The 19,593-nt window shown below is 51.3% G+C and overlaps 1 protein-coding gene across 2 annotated transcripts in view; it reads left to right on the top strand.

Moving 5' to 3' along the window:
- Positions 1-19,593, top strand: part of EXOC6B (exocyst complex component 6B) — a 332,472-nt gene that overhangs the window by 212,865 nt on the left and 100,014 nt on the right. For both annotated transcript variants that reach the window (XM_053941959.1, XM_053941958.1), the window contains one exon: positions 58-237. In XM_053941959.1, the coding sequence (XP_053797934.1) occupies positions 58-237 (180 nt within the window). The remainder of the gene's footprint in view (positions 1-57; positions 238-19,593) is intronic.

Raw genomic sequence — 19,593 nt, 5'->3', positions numbered from 1 at the left:
GAAGCCCCCATCCCATGCCGGATTTTGCCCCCACCCCACATCCTATCTCGTTCCCAGGACGCCCGGCACGCCGCCGAGGAGGAGATCTACACCAACCTCAACCAGAAGATCGACCAGTTCCTGCAGCTGGCCGACTACGACTGGATGGCCCCGGAGCCGGGCAGCCGGGCCAGCGACTACCTGGTGGATCTCATCGGCTTCCTGCGCAGCACCTTCGCCGTGTTCACCCACCTCCCGGTGAGCCTCCCCTCCCTCCTGCCCCAGGCTCCTGTGGGAGCTCCAGCGTGTCGGGCTGTGGTGGAAACAGGGCCTGGTGCTGGTGGAGGATGTAGGAAAAATTCCGTTTTTAAAGGAAGCTGTTTCACCTGTCTCCACCAGCTGGGCTTCAGTAGGATTCTCCCAGTTATTTGCAGGTCTAGTTTTGTGGGGTTGAGGCTCTATCCCAGCCCACTGTGTGCCAGCAGGATCGTCATTTATTCCCCACCTGTGTTTTAGATATTTTAACTTCCAGTTAATGCCCATCCAGGATTTTTTTTCCCCAGAAAATCCAGCCTGTGGGCGCGTTACTGGAACTACAGCTGCGTTTCCAAGTGTTTGTCAAGTCCCTGATGCCTCCCATCCCAGTATTGCTCCCTTGGAAGGCACCATATGTTTCTTTCTTCTCTCTGCTGTCTAAAGTCCCTGTGTTTATGCCGCTGCTGCCATCAGAAATGTGCTTTATGCTGCTTTTTGCAGTTGGCTGAGTGGTGTCTCATTGGTAGGAAAAATCCAATCACCAGGGAGATTCCTTTTTTGCTCCAGCAGTTTTTTTTTCCTCCTCTAAATGGGATTTGTTTTGAGCTGTGTGGATACGCTCTCGGGAGGAGCTGGGATCAGCAGGTATTTTGAAACAGCAAATCCCCTGAGCTCTGTGGTTCTTCTAAAAGCAATTTCAGACCTTTCCTTCTTTACGAAACTGGGATTTATTTGCTGCTTTCACGAGCTGGGAGTAAACAGGAAGGGAAGATTTAATATTCCCCAGTGGCAGCTTCCTTCATTCTGTTCGTGCCCTGGGATTCTCCTCTGGAAGGAGGTCCCACCCTGTTTTGGGAGGTGTCACACCCCCAAACCGTGCTGGCTCGTGTCTTTGGGCATCCCCATCCCAGCAGGAAGATCTGGGAGCAGGGGGAGCTCTGGCTGATTTGCTGTGGGGGAGAAACCCCCAAAAGGGGACTGGAAGTGGCTTCCCTGCTCCTCTGCACCTGTGCTGAGGAGAAGTGGCTTCCTCGGCCCTGTTATCAGTGGGACAAGCTGGTGAATGAACTGATAAATGAAATGTTGAGCAGAGAGGTGGGGAGGACTTGGCTCCATCTCCCCAGCCAGGTTTGTCCCAAATGTCCCCAAGCAGGTGTCCTGTGGCAGGTGCCTTGTGGAGCCAGGAGATGCTGGAAATGGGTGGATTTCTCCTGGAAAAAAAAAAAAAAAAAGGAGCTGTGGGTTGGTTTAGCACCTGGAGGCTTCCACCCGTCACGCTGGGAACACTCAGGAGCCAGTAATGGAATCTGACAGGGAGATTGGTCTCTGCAGCAGAGCATGAAGCAGCAGAGATGAGCTGGGGGGGGATGCCCACAGTGATTTATGAGGTGGGCCGGGAGTGATTTATCTTCCTTAAATATTAATGTTTCCTTTTGGAGCCAGTCAGGGTTGGTTTGGAGCCTGGGAGGACTTGAGTTGGTCTAAAAAGCACCAGGACGGATCGAGGCAGCCTTTTGTCTTCCAGAAGTGGGTTAGAAAAGCCTCAGCTGAGCAGAAGTTTGGGTTTGCTGGGCAGCCCCTGAGCTCCAGAGCATCCCCAAAGCCTGGGGAGACAGGGGAGGCACCTCAGCCTGGTTTGGGCAGCTGCAGGTCTGGTTCAAAGCTTTGTGGAGCTGCAGCTTTGGGATTTTTTTAATATTGATTGGAGCTTTTTCCCTTATGTTGCTGATGGATCACCCAAACCGTGGGTGAGAGCAAGCCAGGGAGGACCAGGCTGCATCCCAGAGGCCTCCACATCCTTTGGTGTCAAGGTCTTTCATCCCTGTAGGGTTCAGGGAATTTTTCCAGTGGCTGATTTTGGAGCACACTGAAATTCCTGGGCTTTGCTACTGAAGTGCAGGACATAAAGGTGTTGTCCAAAGCCATGAAAAAAACGATGGAGGTGTTTTTTAAAGCACCAAAAATGTGAGATGAGCATCAGCTGGGGAAGGAAAGAGCGAGGGGGGTGAAGGAACATTCCTAAAAGGGTGAATTCCAGCTATGGAAGGAAATTCAGGGTTCTGGTGACAAGGTGGAGCTGATCCAAACCCATCCCAATCCATCAGCACGAGAGGTGTGACTGGAAATAAAGCACGGCAGTTTTGGGGTCTGAGAGGAGCTGCTGCCCTGTTTGAGATGAGTTTTCAGCCTGGTCCCATAAAATCCAGGATTTCCACACTGCCAGTAGCTCCAGGACTGTTCCCTGTCCTGGGGTGAGGTGTCCTTGGAGCACCTTCATTCCTGTGCGCAACACCTCCCATTCCCGTTCTCCTGCCTGCTTTGGAAATGCTCCCATCTTCCAGAGCTGGTTCCTACTGAATTTGTGGGATTTTGACCAAGTGAGAAGTGTTCCCCTGGTGTTGGAAGGTGCAGATTTGTTGCTCCCCTGCCTTTTGTCCCAGCTGGAATGACACCTCCACCTGCCCATCAGGGAACCTCAGCCCGGGCATGTCGGAGTTCCTGGGCTAGAATTCCACCTCCAAAAAAACCTCATCAGGGAAAAAAAAAAAAAAAAAAAAAAGGAGCCCAAATTCCTGAGGCTGCAGAAATGCACCGTGACGGGGCTGAGTAATCCCATTGTCCCGACGGAGCTGCAGGAAAACCTCTGCAGGGTCATGGCTCCAGCTGGCCCCAGGGCAGCTCAAGTGGCCTTGGAATATCCTTGGGACTCAACATTGGAGAGGGGCTGAAGAGGAGCTGGAAGGAATCTGAGCTGGGATTCGGGATTAGGGTTTATGTTTCCCTCTTTAGGCTGAATTTTTCCTGTGTTTCTCGGGAATCCCAAAATGATTGTGTTGAACAGTTTGGGTTTAAAGGTCACCTGCTCCAAGTCTCTGCAGTAAGCAGGGACATCTTCAACTGGATCAGGTTGTCCAGATCCATGGCCTTGGATTTTTCTAAGGGTGAGTCCTCCACCATTTCTCTGGGCATCCAGCAAAAATAACCCAGCCCAAAATCCTGGCTAAAGTCTCTTTTTTAGTCTCTTTTTCTAGGCCTCGAGCAGGAATTTCAGCCCCAAATTTTTCCTTGGAAAAATGGAAACTGGGATACTGGGAATTGCTGGGATTTATTTGCACGTTGCAGTTTTCTGGGGGACATCTTCAACTGGATCAGGTTTTTCCAGAGCCATGGCCTTGGATTTTTCCAGGGATGAGGCCTCCACCACCTCTGGCACCTGGCAAAAATAACCCAGCCCAAAATCCTGGCTGGTGGATTGACCTAAAGTCTCCACTTTTTCTAGGCCTCAAGCAGGAATTTCAGCCCTAAATTTTTCCTCTGGAGTAGGCATTGTGGGAGATAATGGAAACCACTTGATACTGGGGATTCCTGGGATTTATTTGCATGTTTTACTTCTCTGGGGGACATCTTCAACTGGATCAAGTTTTTCCAGAGCCATGGCCTTGGATTTTTGCAGGGCTGAGGCCTCCACCACCTCTGTGGGCACCTAGTTCAAAGCAGCAAAACTTCCCCAGCCCAAAATCCTGGTTTATAACCTAAAGGGTCTCCATTTTCTCTGGAGCTCAAGCAGGAATTTGAATCTTTAATTTTTCCATTGTGGGACATGATGGAAACTACTTGATATTGGGAATTGCTGGGATTTATTTGCACGTTGCAGTTTTCTGGGGGACATCTTCAACTGGATCAAGTTTTTCCAGAGCCATGGCCTTGGATTTTTCCAGGGATGAGGCCTCCACCACCTCTGTGGGCAGCCAGCAAAAATAACCCAGCCCAAAATCCTGGCTGGTAGATTGACCCAAAGTCTCTTTTTAAGTCTCTTTTTCTAGGCCTCAAGCAGGAATTTCAGCCCCAAATTTTTCCTCTGGAGTAGGCATTGTGGGAGATAATGGAAACCACTTGATACTGGGGATTCCTGGGATTTATTTGCATGTTTTACTTCTCTGGGGGACAGCTTCAACTGGATCAAGCTGTCCAGAGCCATGGCCTTGGATTTTTGCAGGGCTGAGGCCTCCACCACCTCTGTGGGCACCTAGTTCAAAGCAGCAAAACTTCCCCAGCCCAAAATCCTGGTTTATAACCTAAAGGGTCTCCATTTTCTCTGGAGCTCAAGCAGGAATTTGAGTCTTTAATTTTTCCATTGTGGGACATGATGGAAACTACTTGATATTGGGAATTGCTGGGATTTATTTGCACGTTGCAGTTTTCTGGGGGACATCTTCAACTGGATCAAGTTTTTCCAGAGCCATGGCCTTGGATTTTTCCAGGGATGAGGCCTCCACCACCTCTGTGGTCACCTGGCAGAAATAACCCCAAAAATAACCCCAAAATCCTGTCTGGTGCAGCGGCCTAAAGAGCCTCCACTTTTTCTAGGCCTTGCAATCCCAGATTTTCCCTTTGCAGTAGGCATTGTGGGAGATGATGAGAACCACTTGATTTTGGGAATTCCTGGGATTTATTTGCACGTTGCAGTTTTTCTGGGGGACGCTGAGCCCTCACCAGTGCCGTGGGGACAGCGTGTGCCGGAGAGGGGCAGGAAAAGTTCACGGAGAACTTCCCCGGGGCTTTGGTGCATGCCAGTGCTGCATGAAACGGTCATGGTGGTTTGGAGCCACGATTCCAGAATGCTCCACTAAGTGCCCAAAAATGTCTCCGAGCAAATAAAAGGCTGATGGGAATCAAAGCATAATTAACATTTGGCTCCCGAGGCCGCCCTCTTCCTGCGTTAACCAGGGAGAGTCAGTTCCTGCTGCTGTGGAGCTCATTAATATGGGATGCTCCAGTCTCCTTTAAAAGAAAAACTTCTTTTTTTAAGGGTAAAAAAAAAAAAAAAAATTAGTACAAAAAGTATTTTGGGCCTTAAAAAAAAAAAAAAAAAAAGGTGGTTTCTGGTTTTCAGCAAGCAAAGGGCCACGGCCTCCAAAAAATGGACATTTCCAGCCTAAGACTTTGCAAAGAATGACTGAAAAAGCCTTTTGTCTTTGATGGCTGATTGTTGTTTTTATTTCTTGTTGGACAAGTTAATGTAAATGGCATTGACAGGGCTACTCCAAACACACTGATTTGTTGACATTAAGCTCCTCAGAGATGGAGGGTTGTGTCAACACCTCCCCTGAACTGTCAGGTTAACAAAGCAAGGATGTTTTTTTGGGGGAGGGGAGCGGGGCTGGGGGAAGGGGGGGTGTTTTGTTTTTATTTTCAGTTTCCTTTAATCCTCTGTTAGTCTTGTATCTCGATAACCTCCTTTGGAAGGGAATCAGGGCAGGTCAAGAGGTGAGGCTGACCTGGGAAGGGGAAGCAATCTTTCAGCGATCCAACAAATCCAACCTCTGCCATTGAGCACTTCAGTGTGAACCCTCTGCAGAGGGATTTTTTTTTTTCCCCTATTTTTTTTTTCCCCTTTTCTGCTTATTTTTGCCAGATGGCAGGCACAGATTTCAGCTGGAGCCGTGATGGTTTTTTGCCTTCTCTTGGCATCTCTTCCCCCCTCGCAAACGAACGGCCCCGGCAGCTCTTGCTCTGGTAGAAAGAGCTTTGCAAGTGTTTATTTTCTTTCCAAAGAGAACGATTGCCTGTGTTTTTATTTGAAAAGTCAAATCCCTCTGGAATATTTATAAGCCAAGGCCCTGTGCATGGAAGCGAAATGCCATGAACTTTGCACCAACCACAGCCTCGGCCGCGCTGGGAGGGACCCAAGTGGAAAATAACCATCAGGAAAACATCTCAGGAGCACCAGAGTCACCTCTGGGTTTGCACAAGTCCAGTCTGTGCTTAAATAACTCCCCTGGCCTTTGGAAGAGCTGAGCAAGCCCTGCTGGAGCTGATCCCAGGGTTTGAGATCCATCACCTCTTGCAGGTGGGGTTGCTGAGGAACAGGGATGGGGACACGCAGAGCAGACAAGAGAGCTGGAGAGGGACCTGGGACTAGGGATGGAAGGACAGGACACAGGGAATGGCTTCCCACTGCCACAGGGCAGGGGTGGATGGGATCTTGGCAAGGAATTCCTGGCTGGGAGGGTGGGGAGGGGCTGGGCTGGAATTCCCAGATTTTCTGTGGCTTCCCCTGGATCGTTGGGAGTGTCCAAGGCCAGGTGGGACAGTGGGGCTTGGATCCACCCGGGACAGTGACAGATGTTTGAATCAGGATGGTCTTTAGGGTCCCTTCCAACCCAACCCACTCCAGGAATCTGTGACAGAATGACAACAAAACTGCTCTTGTGGCACTTCCTCCTCCTCCTCCTCCTCCAAGCAGCTCCCGGGAGCCTCCACTTTGCTTTCCCGATCCTTTGCCAATGTGGGAGCCGCCGTTGGAGCGTTGTGGGGGTGGTGGGCACCTCTGATGCCCTTTGGGCTCCTTTCTGCCTTTGTCCTCTGACCCTCTGACCTCCTGTGTTGTCCTCTGTAGGGGCAGGTAGATGTCCACTCTACCATGTCGGTGAGTACCGGACGCTGTGTCCTGCGCCTCGGCTCTGCTCCGCTCACCCCTCCAGGCTCAGGGGGGAAGTTGAACCAGAAAAAGGTCCTTTGTGTCAGCCAGGAGGAAAGGAAAAGATGGACTGAAAGTTGAGATCGATGGGATAAATAATTCTGGGATGAATCGGAGAGCAAAGGAAAGGGTTTCCTTTCCAGTGGGTCACTAAATTGTCGGTTTCAGTGCATTGAAATGGCTCCTTGCATCACCCTGGAATACCTAAATCTGCAGGGAATTAGGGGGAACGCCTGATAGGAGGGAAACCTGGATTCTCACACTCTGCTCCCAAGAGAAAAGATGTTTGTAAAATCCGTGCTTCTTGTTCAGAGAAATTCCCCATGGGGATTCCAGCTGGAAATTCCTCCTGGTTTGAGGGACTGGAGCACTAAGCCTTCCCTCAGACTGGAGTGGAAATGTCCAAAGCCAGGCTGGATGGGGCTTGGAGCAACCTGGGATGGTGGAAGGTGTCCCTGCCATGGCAGGGGGGTGGGACTGGATCATCTTTAAGGTCCCTTCCATCCCAAACCACTCTGGGATTCCATGGTTTTCTCCAGAAAATAATGCGGACTCTTGACAAGTGCCATCTTCCCAGTTTGGATTTGGCCAATTAGCACCAAAATAAAGCCAAGGAGACTCTCAGACCTTCCTTCTGGTTCAGCAACCCCCTGTGATTGTTGTCATCTCTGCTTGTTCCACGTGCAGGAGGGGAAACCCGCGGCATTTCCAGGGATGGACGGCAAACAAAGTGCTCTGCAGCCACCTTGTTTCCTCTATTCCCACGGCTGCAAACCCAGGCCCGTGGGAGCAAAACCCAGCTGGCAATTCTGTGGGGTTGTCACATTCAGAGCCTGGACCCTGCTTCTGCTTTCCAGCCTGTATTCCCTGCTCTTCATGGGAATCCCGACCGATATTCCCTGCTCCGGTGGGATGCTTGTGCCGCCCCTTTCTCTGGAAACCGAGCCTGGCTAAGCCTGGACTATTTGCAGGCTCCGGGCTCCTGGGGGGTTTCTAAGTCAACACCGAGGCCTCAAATCAACGCCAGCTCCTGGAGAGAGGGAGCCTCGTTAAAGCCGGCTCCCATCAAAGCCGCGGAGCAGCCGGGATGCTCCAGGCATTCCCTGCAGCCAGGGGTTTCCAGGAGCGGTGTTGGATGTCAGGCATCCTCTGTGCTGTCCTCGGGGCGTAGCCCAAGAGGGAGAGATGCAAAAAGCCCTTTTCCCTCTGGCTTTTCCAGGCTCGGAGCTGTTTAGAAGCCAGATGTATTTATTTCTTTAATTGGATCCAGTGCCTAGACAGCTCTGGAGTCAGCTTCCTACGGAGAGGGGGGCATTACTTTCATTAAGGTAAATCAATGGAAAATAATACCTGGAGCTCCCCTGGAAAGGGTCAGGGATGGAGTAATCCCTTTATATGGAGGGGCTTTGCCAGCCTGCTCTTAGTCAGGCTCGTTCTTAACGGCAACAAATCCCAGTTTTCCTTCCTTTTATCCCTCCTAATTTTCTGTTCTCTGCCTAGTTGGGATTAATTGGCGGGAATAAATCACGGGAGAGGGGGGAAGAATAAAAATGGGATTGCGCAAAGTGGCAGGACAAAGGAGGAATTCTAGCAGAGTTTAATTTGTCCGGTGGGAAGTTGTTGTGGCTAATCCTGGAATTTTAAAAGGTAAAAAAAAGTGGGATGCAGACATGGAATCTTCCGTGTCTAGGGCTTTCCACTCCAGAGGTGATCCAAGTCTTTTAGGGGATTGCTTGGCCTGAATGAATGTTCAGCAAAATTCCTGTAAAAACAGGGATGCCGTGAAGGGGAGAGGATGGACTGGTGGCTGGAGCAGCCCATTCCTGGTTTCCCAAGTGCCTCCGGAATCCCAAATATTTGTCAGGATTGAGGGGCCGAAACAGGAGCTGGTGGTGCTTTAAAACAAGGAGCAGAGTGTCCAAATCCCATGGATTTGGTAGTGCTGGACGGGGCAGGCTGACCCCTGATTTTCCCAGGAGCTCTGTAAACTCGAGTCTGGCTAAGCTGGGTTATCTGGAATGCCAAGGTTTCCTTGTCTGCTTTCAGCAGACATTAATTTGGAAAATTGATGGAAGCCAAAATGCCCAATCCCATAAATCCTTTAAACCAGGGCGTGCTTCCGTAGGTATCGTTCCCTCTGTGGAGTCACCTCGGCATGGCTGGCTTGGAATTTTGTTTTCCAAACTGGGTTTGAGGAAGCTGTTGGATGCACCCCCATCCATAAGGAATGTGTGGCACAGGGAATCTGGCAGCCGAAATTCCGGCCCTGTTGTATGGGATCCAAACGTGCCTTCTCCTTCCTGCTCCAGAGCCTCAGCCTGGACCTTCCAAAAACCCTACCAGGAGATGAAGTTTGGATTGGGATTCTTCTACCCTTTAGGACATTTAGGGGAAATCATAGGATTTGCAATTTCCTGCTTTCCTCTTGTTTCATCCACTGCTCTTCCAAGGGCTCTTAAGTTGGGAACGTGGAAAGGGACATCCATGAACAGCTTCCAAAGCTCTCCACACCTTCCTTAACCCATCCACGGGAGGAGCCCCAGCTGCCCTGGGGGAGCCCAAACCTTTGGGGGGTCCCTGTGCAGGGGACACTTGAGTTGAGGGTGCTCAGAGAAGTTGGGTGCTCGGGATCGTCGCTTGGAGCCACCAGCCACGGCTGATGCCACCAGTGTGGGTGAAGATGATTTCGTGGCCATCACAGGGTCCCTTTCCACAAATCTTTTCCCTGGATCTTACAGCCTTGGGTAGATGGAATAACAGGAGCAGGAAAAACGTCTCAAAGTGCAGATCTCTGTGGAATTCTCATTATCCTCTGGAGTTTTTTGTTGGGTTCCATGAAAGGCAAGAAATCAGGAGAACCTGATGGGTTAATGGAAAACCAGTCACTAATTCCTACAGCTTTCCCCATCTCTCTGTTTCATCCATCTTCTGCCTGGTTTTTCGCTATAACACCTCAATTTTGAAATATAAATTTAAGCTATGATTCAGATTTTGGGAAAAGACAAAAAGAGCTGAAGGTTTGGATGCCGCTTCTGTTGGTCACTCGGGTCTGCTTGGAAAAAACCTCTTGGACTGAGCTTTGCTGGCTCATGGAGTAGCAATGGAGTGGGTGGGTTGGGATTTGTCCTTGGAGCTCATCCTTTTTTTCCAGTCTGTTCACCATCTGGGCCGCAGTGGGGCAGCGGTTGCGTCTCCTCCAGGCCCCGCGCGTCACCCCCATGTGCCGAGCCTTCCCCCGGCATCCCAACGGGCGGGGATCTGCGTAAATGGGGGATCTGGAGCATCCCTGTGTGTGCAGAGGGTGAGGAACCCCCGGGGTGGCTCTCCCAGAGGGAGGACGAGCGCTCCAAACTTCTGGATCTTTCCTTTTTTCTCCGACATCGAATTATAATTACAAAATTATTTCGGGAAGATGGAGCGATTCAAGCCGCTCTCTTTAAGTTTTCCTGCTGCCGTAATTGGCAGCTTTGCCCCGATAAATCAGCAGAAACAAACGTGGTTCTTGCTCTTCATAAGCGAGGGAAAAAATAAAAAAAGAATCTGTATTTAATCAACTTTTTGTTTCCAAGATGGCAGCTGCTTTGTATTTAATGGAAAATCAGGCTCTTCCCAATGGAAAGAATGTTATTCCCAAAGCGAATACAAAAGAAAACAAAACCCACAAAAGAGGAGGATGAAATATGTCCATTTTTTTTTTTTTTTCCCCTTTTTTTTTTTCGGTCTCGTTCGTTCCAGTTTGGAGCCGTGCGCTCCGATCGCGGCCGGGCCACGGCTCTGCTTTCCATCAAGGAACTGGGAAAGTCTCGGATCCTCGACACGGGGACCAGGAGAGAACCTCGGGAAACACGAATAGGACCAAAAAAAAATCAAGGCTACTTCATGTTCCTTGTGTACCTTTTGGCTTTGGGGAGATTTACATGGAATATTGGGAAGGACTTCTTCCCTGTGAGGGTGGTGAGGCCCTGGAATGGAATTCCCAGATTTGCTGTGGCTGCCCCCGGATCCCTGGAAGTGTCCAAGGCCAGGTTGGACATTGGGGCTTTGATCCACCCGGGACAGCGGGAGGTGTCCTGTCCATGGCAGGGTGGGAATGGATGGGATTTAAGGTCTCTTCCCTCCCAAACCATTCCAGGATTCTGTGATTTTGATGCCAGTCTCAACTTCCAGCCTGGTGGGACAGTTGGGATCAGGTGGTTCTGTGGTTATTGAGTGCCTGCAGCTAAACCCAGTGGCAAACCAGGATAAAGGCTGTAATTCCTAGAATAATTCCTAGAATATTTCCTGGAGTTTCTCTGGGTGTGATGTTGTCCCACCCCAAACCTGGACTGGCAGGAATCTTTCCCACCCGTGACTGGTGTGGAGGTCCTTGGAGAGATCCTGCAGCATCACAGGAGCCTGGCTGGAGAGCAGCTGGATTCTCCAGCTGATTTTGGGTGATCCAGGCTCTGCACCCAACAATTTCCATGTTCTTGACTCCCAAAAACCATTTAATTAAAAACGCCCTGCCCTGCCTTTGGATGTTGAACAAGGAAAAAGACGGAGATCATGGACTCTTCTGTTTCCTTGGATTTTTGCATATGGTGCCTATCCGAATTTCCCCCAGCAGCTTCCCAGCTTCGTTGCAATCCCTGGAGCTTCCAGAGGGGATCTCTGCCCACTTTGGGCTCTTTGGGGCTCCAAAGGAGCTGCCCCGTGCTCGGCTGTGGCAGCTGCATCCCGGGGTGCTTCCCTTCCCCTCCTTCTGTTTATTTATTTTCCTGTTTAACAAAAGTCATGAAGCAGAAGTCACTCCTTGGCTCTGACAGAGGGACAAATTGTGTGTTCCTGTGCCTGCTCATATCCCAGAGCCCCTGATATCCCGAATCCCACAATTTCCCGTGGTTCCAAACACCTTGAGTCGTGCTTTTGCTGTTGGGTGTTTTTGCTTCTGCTTCTCAGGCTTCTCATGATTCCAAGACCTCTTGATTCCTTCAAAGGAAGAACCTTTCCATGGAGATGGTTACTCCACAAACTATTAAAGACCCCCAAAAAAGCCCCAAACCGAATAAAACAGCATTAAATATTTTTAATAAAAGCCCCTTTCAGCCCTGTCTGCGGGAGCTGGTTGTGACCATCACCCCCAGTGTGATTTCCCTCTTCCTTGAGTTTCCACCAGCTCCAGCCAAAATACTTCCAGCTGTTGACCTTGGGCATCTTGGGCACAGCCAAGGTTTTCTTTCTCTTTTATTGGAATGTCAGGGATTTGTATCGGGCTGCAGTGGCTGGTTTATTTTTGGTGTGGTGAGGATGATTGCTGGATTTGCTTTTCTCTTCCCCCTTTTCCTTTTCTCTTTTTTTTTTTTTTCCTTTTTTTTTTTTTTTTTTTTGTTGCTTGTCTGGCTGTCCCTGAGCTTCTGGTGGGAGTTCAGCTCTGCCATGTGTTGGTCCTGTTGCCGGATCCCGTTTTCCCAAAATACCATCAAGGTGGGGAATGTTTGCCTCTGGCAAAGGACACCCCGTGGAGTTTTCTCCACACCTCTGGAATGCAGCCACTGAAACGGGATCAGCTTCCACAGGAATTCAGGAGAGATCCCAGGTCAGGCAAGGGATGGGGCCTTCCAGGTTGGTTGGAGCTGCTCCACGTTTGGAGCTTTCCAGTTGAGTTGGTCTTTGCAGGAGACAGATTCCGCTTGGAATTGGGTTAATTGGTGCTGCTCTCCGTAGGCTTTCCATGGTGAACCAGAGATCTTCCATGGTGGGAGGTTGTCTCCTGAACTGAGATAGGGATGGTGAAAGCCAAGGCCAAAATCCCAGTTTTACTCAGGAAAAGCTCCAGTGGGGAAACTGTGTTGGAATCTGATGATTTGCTGATGGCACCGAGGGCTCTTCCATGGGTGACCCAACCCTCCCAGAGCATCCATCCTCCTCCCAAACCAACAGCTCTGGTTTGTGGGATCATTTCTGGAATGGCAGATCCTGGGCAGAAGAGGCCTCTCCATTCCTGGGAAATCAGGGAATGGGTGCCTGTCCCAGCTGGGAGTGGATGCTGGGGCTGTTGGAAGGGACGTTGCTGTCATGGTGACATTGGCCATTCCACGTGTCCCAGGGTGGATGGAATCCAAAACGCCTTCCCAAAGAAATGTGTGTGCAGACATCACCTCTCTTTTCTTGAGCCTGGGCATCAGGAGCTCCAAGGCTTGGAGGATCCCATGGGATTCTCCTCAGCCTTGGGCCAACCGGATGCTGAGGAGCATTGGCCCAAGGCTGAGGAGAATCCCATGACTCCCAAGGCTGAGGAGCATCCCGTTGGTCCAAGGCTCAGAGTATTCCATTGATCCAAGGCTCGGAGTATTCCATGGATCCAAGGCTGAGGAGCATCCCATTGATCCAAGGCTCGGAGTATTCCATGGCTCCAAGGCTGAGGAGCATCCCATTGATCCAAGGCTTGGAGTATTCCATGGCTCCAAGGCTGAGGAGCATCCCACTGGTCCAAGGCTGACGATTACCCCATGGATCCAAGGCTGAGGAGCATCTCATTGGTCCAAGGCTTAGGAATATTCCATGGATCCAAGGCTGAGGAGCATCCCACTGGTCCAAGGCTCGGAGTATTCCATGGATCCAAGGCTGAGGAGCATCCCATTGATCCACGGCTGAGGAATATCCCTTCCTCCAGCAGCCATTCCCATGTGCCCAGGAGCCCTGACCCGCAAGCCAGCCTTGGCTGGAAGGTTTCCCTCCTTCTTCTTTTCCTTGGCAAATCCCAAGCCCACGTGAACGTCACCTCTTAGCTTGGCTCCAGCCCCTTTTTCCAGCTCCATAAATCCACACAGTGGCTCCAGTGTTCAGCTCCTGGGATGACTCCATGGAGCCAGAGATCAAATCCGGGTCTGGCAGTGGCTGAAGTCACTCAGGGCCCGTTAGTGGTCACATGTCAGCCACTACGTGCCCCACGCGTGTCACGTCAACGCCGAGTGACAGAGCCCGGCCCACAGCTGGAAACCAGGAATTGCTCCGCTCCTGTCCTCCTTCCATTAAAAAAAAAAAAAAAAAATAGGGACAAAAAAAGGGGATTTGTTCCTAATGAGTCTGCTGCAAAGCTGAGTAAATAGAACTAACGAATTGAGAGTTGTTTGATACCTGCTGGGTTTGTTTGGGACGCAGCCGTAGAGGTTGGTGTGGCCACGGTGGTGGTGGGGGCCAGCTGAGCTCCAGCCTTGAGGGGACATCTTTGTCACCAGGGGTGACATTGGCAACCAACCAGATACACCAGTGGGGCTTGGGGTGTCCTTGCTTGGGCCTGTCCCTCGTTCCTTTGGACCTCTTTGTCCTGGAGACCCATTTCTTTGCAGGATCATGAGTGCAGACCCACAGCTTTTGGGTTTATTTGGGGTTTTTTGGGCTTTTTTTTTCTTTTTTTTTTTTTTTTTTTTGGTAGCAATTTTGTTTGGCTTTGTGTGGTTTCTTAAACTAAAACAAATCTGAAAACACCCAAAGCAAACCAGAAAAAAAAAAAAAATCCAACCAAAACTGTCCACGAAAACCCACTTGGTCCAGTTGAAAATTGACTTTTGGGCAATTAATGAAAGGTTTATTTTTTATGTAAACCTCTTAAAAATATTTTTAAAAATTACAGGTACTCGTCATTCATTTGTTTTGACGCTTTGGGAAGCGTTTGTTCTTTTGGGTGATGGTTTGGGGTTTTTCTGCCACCTTCAGTGAGTGCAGAACTGTTGTTTAAAAAAAAAAAACGCAAATCAGGACAGGACAAGCAAGGCAGGAAAAATTTCCAGGGATGGTTTGTTGAATTTGCCCCTAGTTTAGGGGGGATTTGAGGCAGCCAGGGTTTCCAGAAGCTTCTGGAGCAGGAGATGAGCCCTGGGAGGTCTGCAGGGTCTGAAGTCTCCATCTGCGGCCACAGAGAGAGGATCCGCTGGGATTATCCTGGGGCTTGTGCTACCAAACAATTGCTCATTATTTCCCCATCACGTTTCCATCCTCTGCAAAACATCCCAGCGCTGCCTTATGGATTGGGAAAGTCAGGAAATTCAGTGTTGAAATTACGGGGACAACTCGTGGTGTTTATAGAAAATTGTACATTTAATACCAAAGAATTCCCGATTTTTGGCCCGCTTTTCTGCTCTCTGAAGTCCCTGGATTTTGCACGTCTAAATATCCTTAATCGCATCAATCCCGATGCTTGTTGCGGGCGAAGAAGGAATTCTGCTGGTAGCTAAAAAAAATAATTGGAAACTCTGAGAGCGCTTGGAGCCTGTCAGGCCTTGTTTTCCATGGAAATGCTGCGTTAATTCCTCGGAGAGCCGCTGGGAGGGTTCTCCGTGCTACAGCAGGAGCTGGGTTTGGATTTCAGGGACCACATCCCACCTGGTTTGGGCCAGGGGAAGTGCAGGAGGCACCAACAGGTGAAGGGAAGCTGTGGCTGCCCTTGGACCTCTGGAAGTGCCCAAGGACCGGCTGGACAGGGCTTGGAGCACCCTGGGCATAGTGGGAGGTGTCCCAGGGTGCTCCAAGGGTGCACCTGGGTGGACCTGGGTGATCTTTGGGGTGCAACCCAACCCATTCCACGATTCCCTGGCGGCCGGAGGTGCTCCTGCAGGGTGGTGGGGACCGGCAGCGCGGTCCTGATTGCGCGTTAAGATTAATGGGTATTTATTTGAACAACCATTCCATTTCAGTAGCTCTTAATGAGTCCTTTGATAGCGAGTTCCTTAATTAACAAGGCAGCCTCTTGGCGTTTCCTCTCCCTAATTGGTAACAGATTGGCCGTGTCTAAACAAACGCTCCCGGCAGCGGAGCCGGCTCCGGAGCCTCCGCGCGGCCCTTCCCCACCGGGAGCCCAGAGCCTTCCCTCTCTGCCCAGGGATGGCTTCTGGATGGAAGGAGAGGATTTCCTGGCCGACCTCTCCTCAAACAGGATGGACACTTTGGGCTTTGGGACTGCCCCACGCCTGGAGGTGCCAGCTGGACGTGGCACTCAGTGCTCAGGGTGGGGACAAGGTGTGGCTCGGTCACAGGCTGGGCTCGGTGATCCTGGAGGGCTTTTCCAGCCTCAGTGGTCCTGCGCTGGTGTGTTCTGGTAGGAGCCCCTTGGCTGCGCCTCTGGGAGAGCTTTGGAGCTTGGCTCCTCCCTTTCAGTGCTTGGAATGGCCACAGGGAACCTTCTGGATCCTTCCTGTGGGTCCAGAGGGATCCTGGGTGGCACAGGGAGGACAGTGTCACTTTGAGGGGTGCCATGGCAGCCCCGAGGTTCCATCAGGAGCTGTGGACAGAGGGATTCATTGGCAGGAATGAGCCACAAAACCATAAATCCGTGGATTTTGGTGGGATAACACCCTTGGAATGGCTTTGTTTGACTGAGGTTGGACCAAGGGAGGTTTCAGCATGTTGGCCGTGGAGATCTGTCTACTTTCACCTGTGATCCCTGTTCTTCCCAGTGCAGATCCAGGTTTTGATGGGATTTGCAGAGGTCTTGAGCAGTGAGTGACCCCACAGGGCTGTTCCTGGGATTGCTAAGGGTGGTTTGAAGCTCTTCAGTTTTCTGCCACGTTGGTAAATGAGCACTGCTGCCTTTGAGGTGTTTGTTTTCCCCTTTCCCTGCAGAGAGCTCAGCTCAGGGTTGCATCCCTGCTCTTTTCTCCCTGTCCAGATCTCATCCCACCCTTTGGACAAATTGTTCCTGAGCTGGAGGGACCAGCGTGTCCGGGCATTCATTCTCTCCTGACCAGAAACATGCCCAGGGCAGGTGTGGGTCACCCTTCGGGTACCTCCACAGGTTGATCTGACCCCTGCTTGGGGTGGCACGGGGCTGTTCCTCTGAAATTTTGCTCAGCAGGGACAGAAAAACCTTCCTGGGGTTTTTCCTTCGTGTGATGTGAGAAAGGAGGGCATCCAGTGGGACCCGGGCAGGCTGGAGAGGTGAGCACGGGGGAAGCTCATCAAGTTCATCTTGAGGGGTGTTCCCCTGGAGAAGTTGTTCCTGAAACCCAGGCAGGGCCAGAGCTGGGCTGGAGCCGCTCTGGGGAGCAGGATCAGGACGCCACCGGCGATTGCTCGGGGCGCTGGCACAGGGACAGCCTTTGGGAGTGCCCCCGCCGCTGCCACACTCCCGAAAATCATCAGGGAATTAGCGCGGGGCCGGAGCCGTCCCGGCTGAGCGCGGCGGCTCCTCTGAGCGCGGCTCCCCCACCGCGGTGACACCTCGGAGCTCCGCGCTCCGTGCCAAGGCACAAGTCCCGGCACCGCCGCCGAGGGTGGGGCGGGCCACGATTTCGGGAGGGTTGGGGTGGGTAATGATTTTGGGAGGGTTGGGGTGGGTAGCGATTTTGGGTGGGTTGGGGTGGGTAACCATTTCGGGTGGGTTGGGGTGGGTAGCGATTTTGGGTGGGTTGGGGTGGGTAGCGATTTTGGGAGGGTTGGGGCTGTGGTAAACACGTCCCTGCCGGACTCGGCTCCGTGCGTTCCGGGCGAGGCAAGTCCGGCTCTTCCAGCGCTGCAGGAAAGCTCAAAAAAAAAAAAAGAACCAGGGAGAAAAAAAAAAACAACAAAAAACAAAAAAAAAAAAAAAAAAAAAAAAAAAAAAACAACAAAACGCCGTGAAGTGAAACTCCGTTGTAAATAAGCTCCGCAGAGCCGAGGTGGGCATCTGTGGCAGGAGGATGTGCTCGATTCCTGCCAGCCCGAGCCATTCCAAGCGGGAATACAAACAACCTTCAGCTGCAGCAGCGGCTTATTAGCGCTGATATATCAGCGGCCGCGCGCTCGTTTGTCTCCTGTCAGCAGCAGCTGCTTATCCAGCAGATTTCCCGCTGTATTCCTGGGGAAATGGCCCGAAATTGATGTTCACAAGCCACGGCTGACTTTATAAGGAGCTGCTGTAACTCGCGGAGCGCAGGGGTGAGGCAGGAAAGGATTAAGTTGGGTCTTATTTATAAGGAGTGAAACCCATAAATTCTGGGAGGGTTTTAAATCTCGGTGCCCAGGGCAGGAGCTGCTGCTCATCCCTGGTGGTACCTTCTGTTCTCTGAGCAGACATTTAACACCGTGATTGAAACTCCTGTGGCATCTCCGAGTTCTCTGATAATAAATATAAAGGGGGGCGGGGGAGGAAAGGGATTCAGGCTTAAAAAGCAGAAAAAAAAAATTCCATATACTTTTGCTTTGCTTCGGATAATTCTGGATCTCAACTGTGAGGCATCCGTGTGTTCTGTGAGAGGGAAAACGGGGTGTTTTTTTAAAGAAAAGATTTTTAGGTGTTTAAACCCTCAAGAATAATGGAAATAAAAGCTCATGTTCTCAGCTGGCCTGAGAGGATTCAGGTTCAGAGTGAGGGCAGTGGACATTTGCACCTGAAGCAGTTTTAGGCCTGGCCTAATCCTGTGTAGAAAAGGCAAAGAAGGGAAAGCTGAGCCAGAAGCTGCTTCTGGACTTGTCTGCATCTCCTTTGCCATCTCTGCAACAAGTCCTGAGGTAACATTCCCATAAGGAACATCCTGAAGTGCCCCTTCCACTCAGGGAAGCCTCTCAGAATTGTGGTGCTGCCAAGCCCTGATGGTGAAATTGCTTTTCCCATCCCATTTTCCCCATTTCAGACTTAATTATTGGACATTTCATCTCAATTGCTTGCTCATTTCCACTTGCTCATGGTGTGACTTCTCAGTCACTCTGACCTGACCAGAAATTGGTGCCCAGGGCAGGTGTGGGTCACCCTTCGGGTACCTCCACAGGTTGATCTGACCCCTGCTTGGGGTGTCACGGGGTTGTTCCTCTGAAATTTTGCTCAGCAGGGACAGAAAAACCTTCCTGGGGTTTTTCCTTCGTGTGATGTGGGAAAGGAGGGCATACAGTGGGACCCGGGCAGGCCGGAGAGGTGAGCACGGGGGAAGCTCATCAAGTTCATCTTGAGGGGTGTTCCCCTGGAGAAGGGAAAAATCCAGGGAATGCTCAGAGTCCCTGAAGGGGCTCCAGGAGAGCTGGAGAGGGACTGGGGACAAGGGACAGAGGGACAGGAGCCAGGGAATGGCTCCCAGTGGGAAAGGGGAGATTGGGCTGGGATCTTGGCAAGGAATTGCTGGCTGGAATCCCTGGATCCCTGGGAATGTCCAAGGCCAGGCTGGACATTGGGCTTGGATCCACCTGGGACAGTGGGAGGTGTCCCTTCCCATGGAATGGGGTGGAATAGGATGGGATTTAAGATCCAACCCATTCCATGGTTCACCTGGGGGTGGGAACCTCCAAGGCTTCTCCAAGGGTTGCAACCCTCTGTAAATTCCCGCTGACGTGGGGCGTGAGCTACTCTAGGGATTTTCTCCTGCTCTTCCAGGAAGGGTCAGGAGCCCTCTCTCCCCTGTCCTCAGCAGGGTCCCAGGGCTTGGCTGCAGAGCTTTGATTTCCCATCCTCTGCTTCCACCCCGGACATCCCAATGCCACATGGAGGGGTTGAGGGCACTTGGAATGTCCAGCTGGAGCAGAGGAGGCTCAGGGGAGACTCATCGGGATTTGCTCCTCCCGAGGGCCAGCTGTGACAGGGACAGGACTGGAACTGGGCCAGAACAGGCTCAGGCTGGAGTTCAGGGAAAGGTTCCTCATCCAGAGGGTGCTGGGCACTGCCCGGGCTCCCCAGGGAATGGGCAGAGGCTGCCAGAGCTCCAGGACCGTTTGGACACTGCTCGCATGGACAGGGTGGGATTGTTGGGGTGTCTCTGCAGGGCCAGGGCTTGGTTCCACCATCCTGTGGGTCCCTCCCAACTCAGGATATTCCCTGATTCTGTCAAAACTCCTCGGCCACAGCAAGAACTCGAGTGTCTGTTGGAAGTAATGAAGAAAAATCACAGCCGGGCAGCGCTGTACTTCCCGCAGCTTTCAGAGATGAGCAATTGGCACGA

This window comes from Vidua chalybeata, chromosome 4 (genome assembly GCF_026979565.1).
Source record: "Vidua chalybeata isolate OUT-0048 chromosome 4, bVidCha1 merged haplotype, whole genome shotgun sequence".
Classification (NCBI taxonomy): Eukaryota; Metazoa; Chordata; class Aves; order Passeriformes; family Viduidae; genus Vidua; species Vidua chalybeata.
This window is presented reverse-complemented; position numbering and strand designations above follow the sequence as displayed.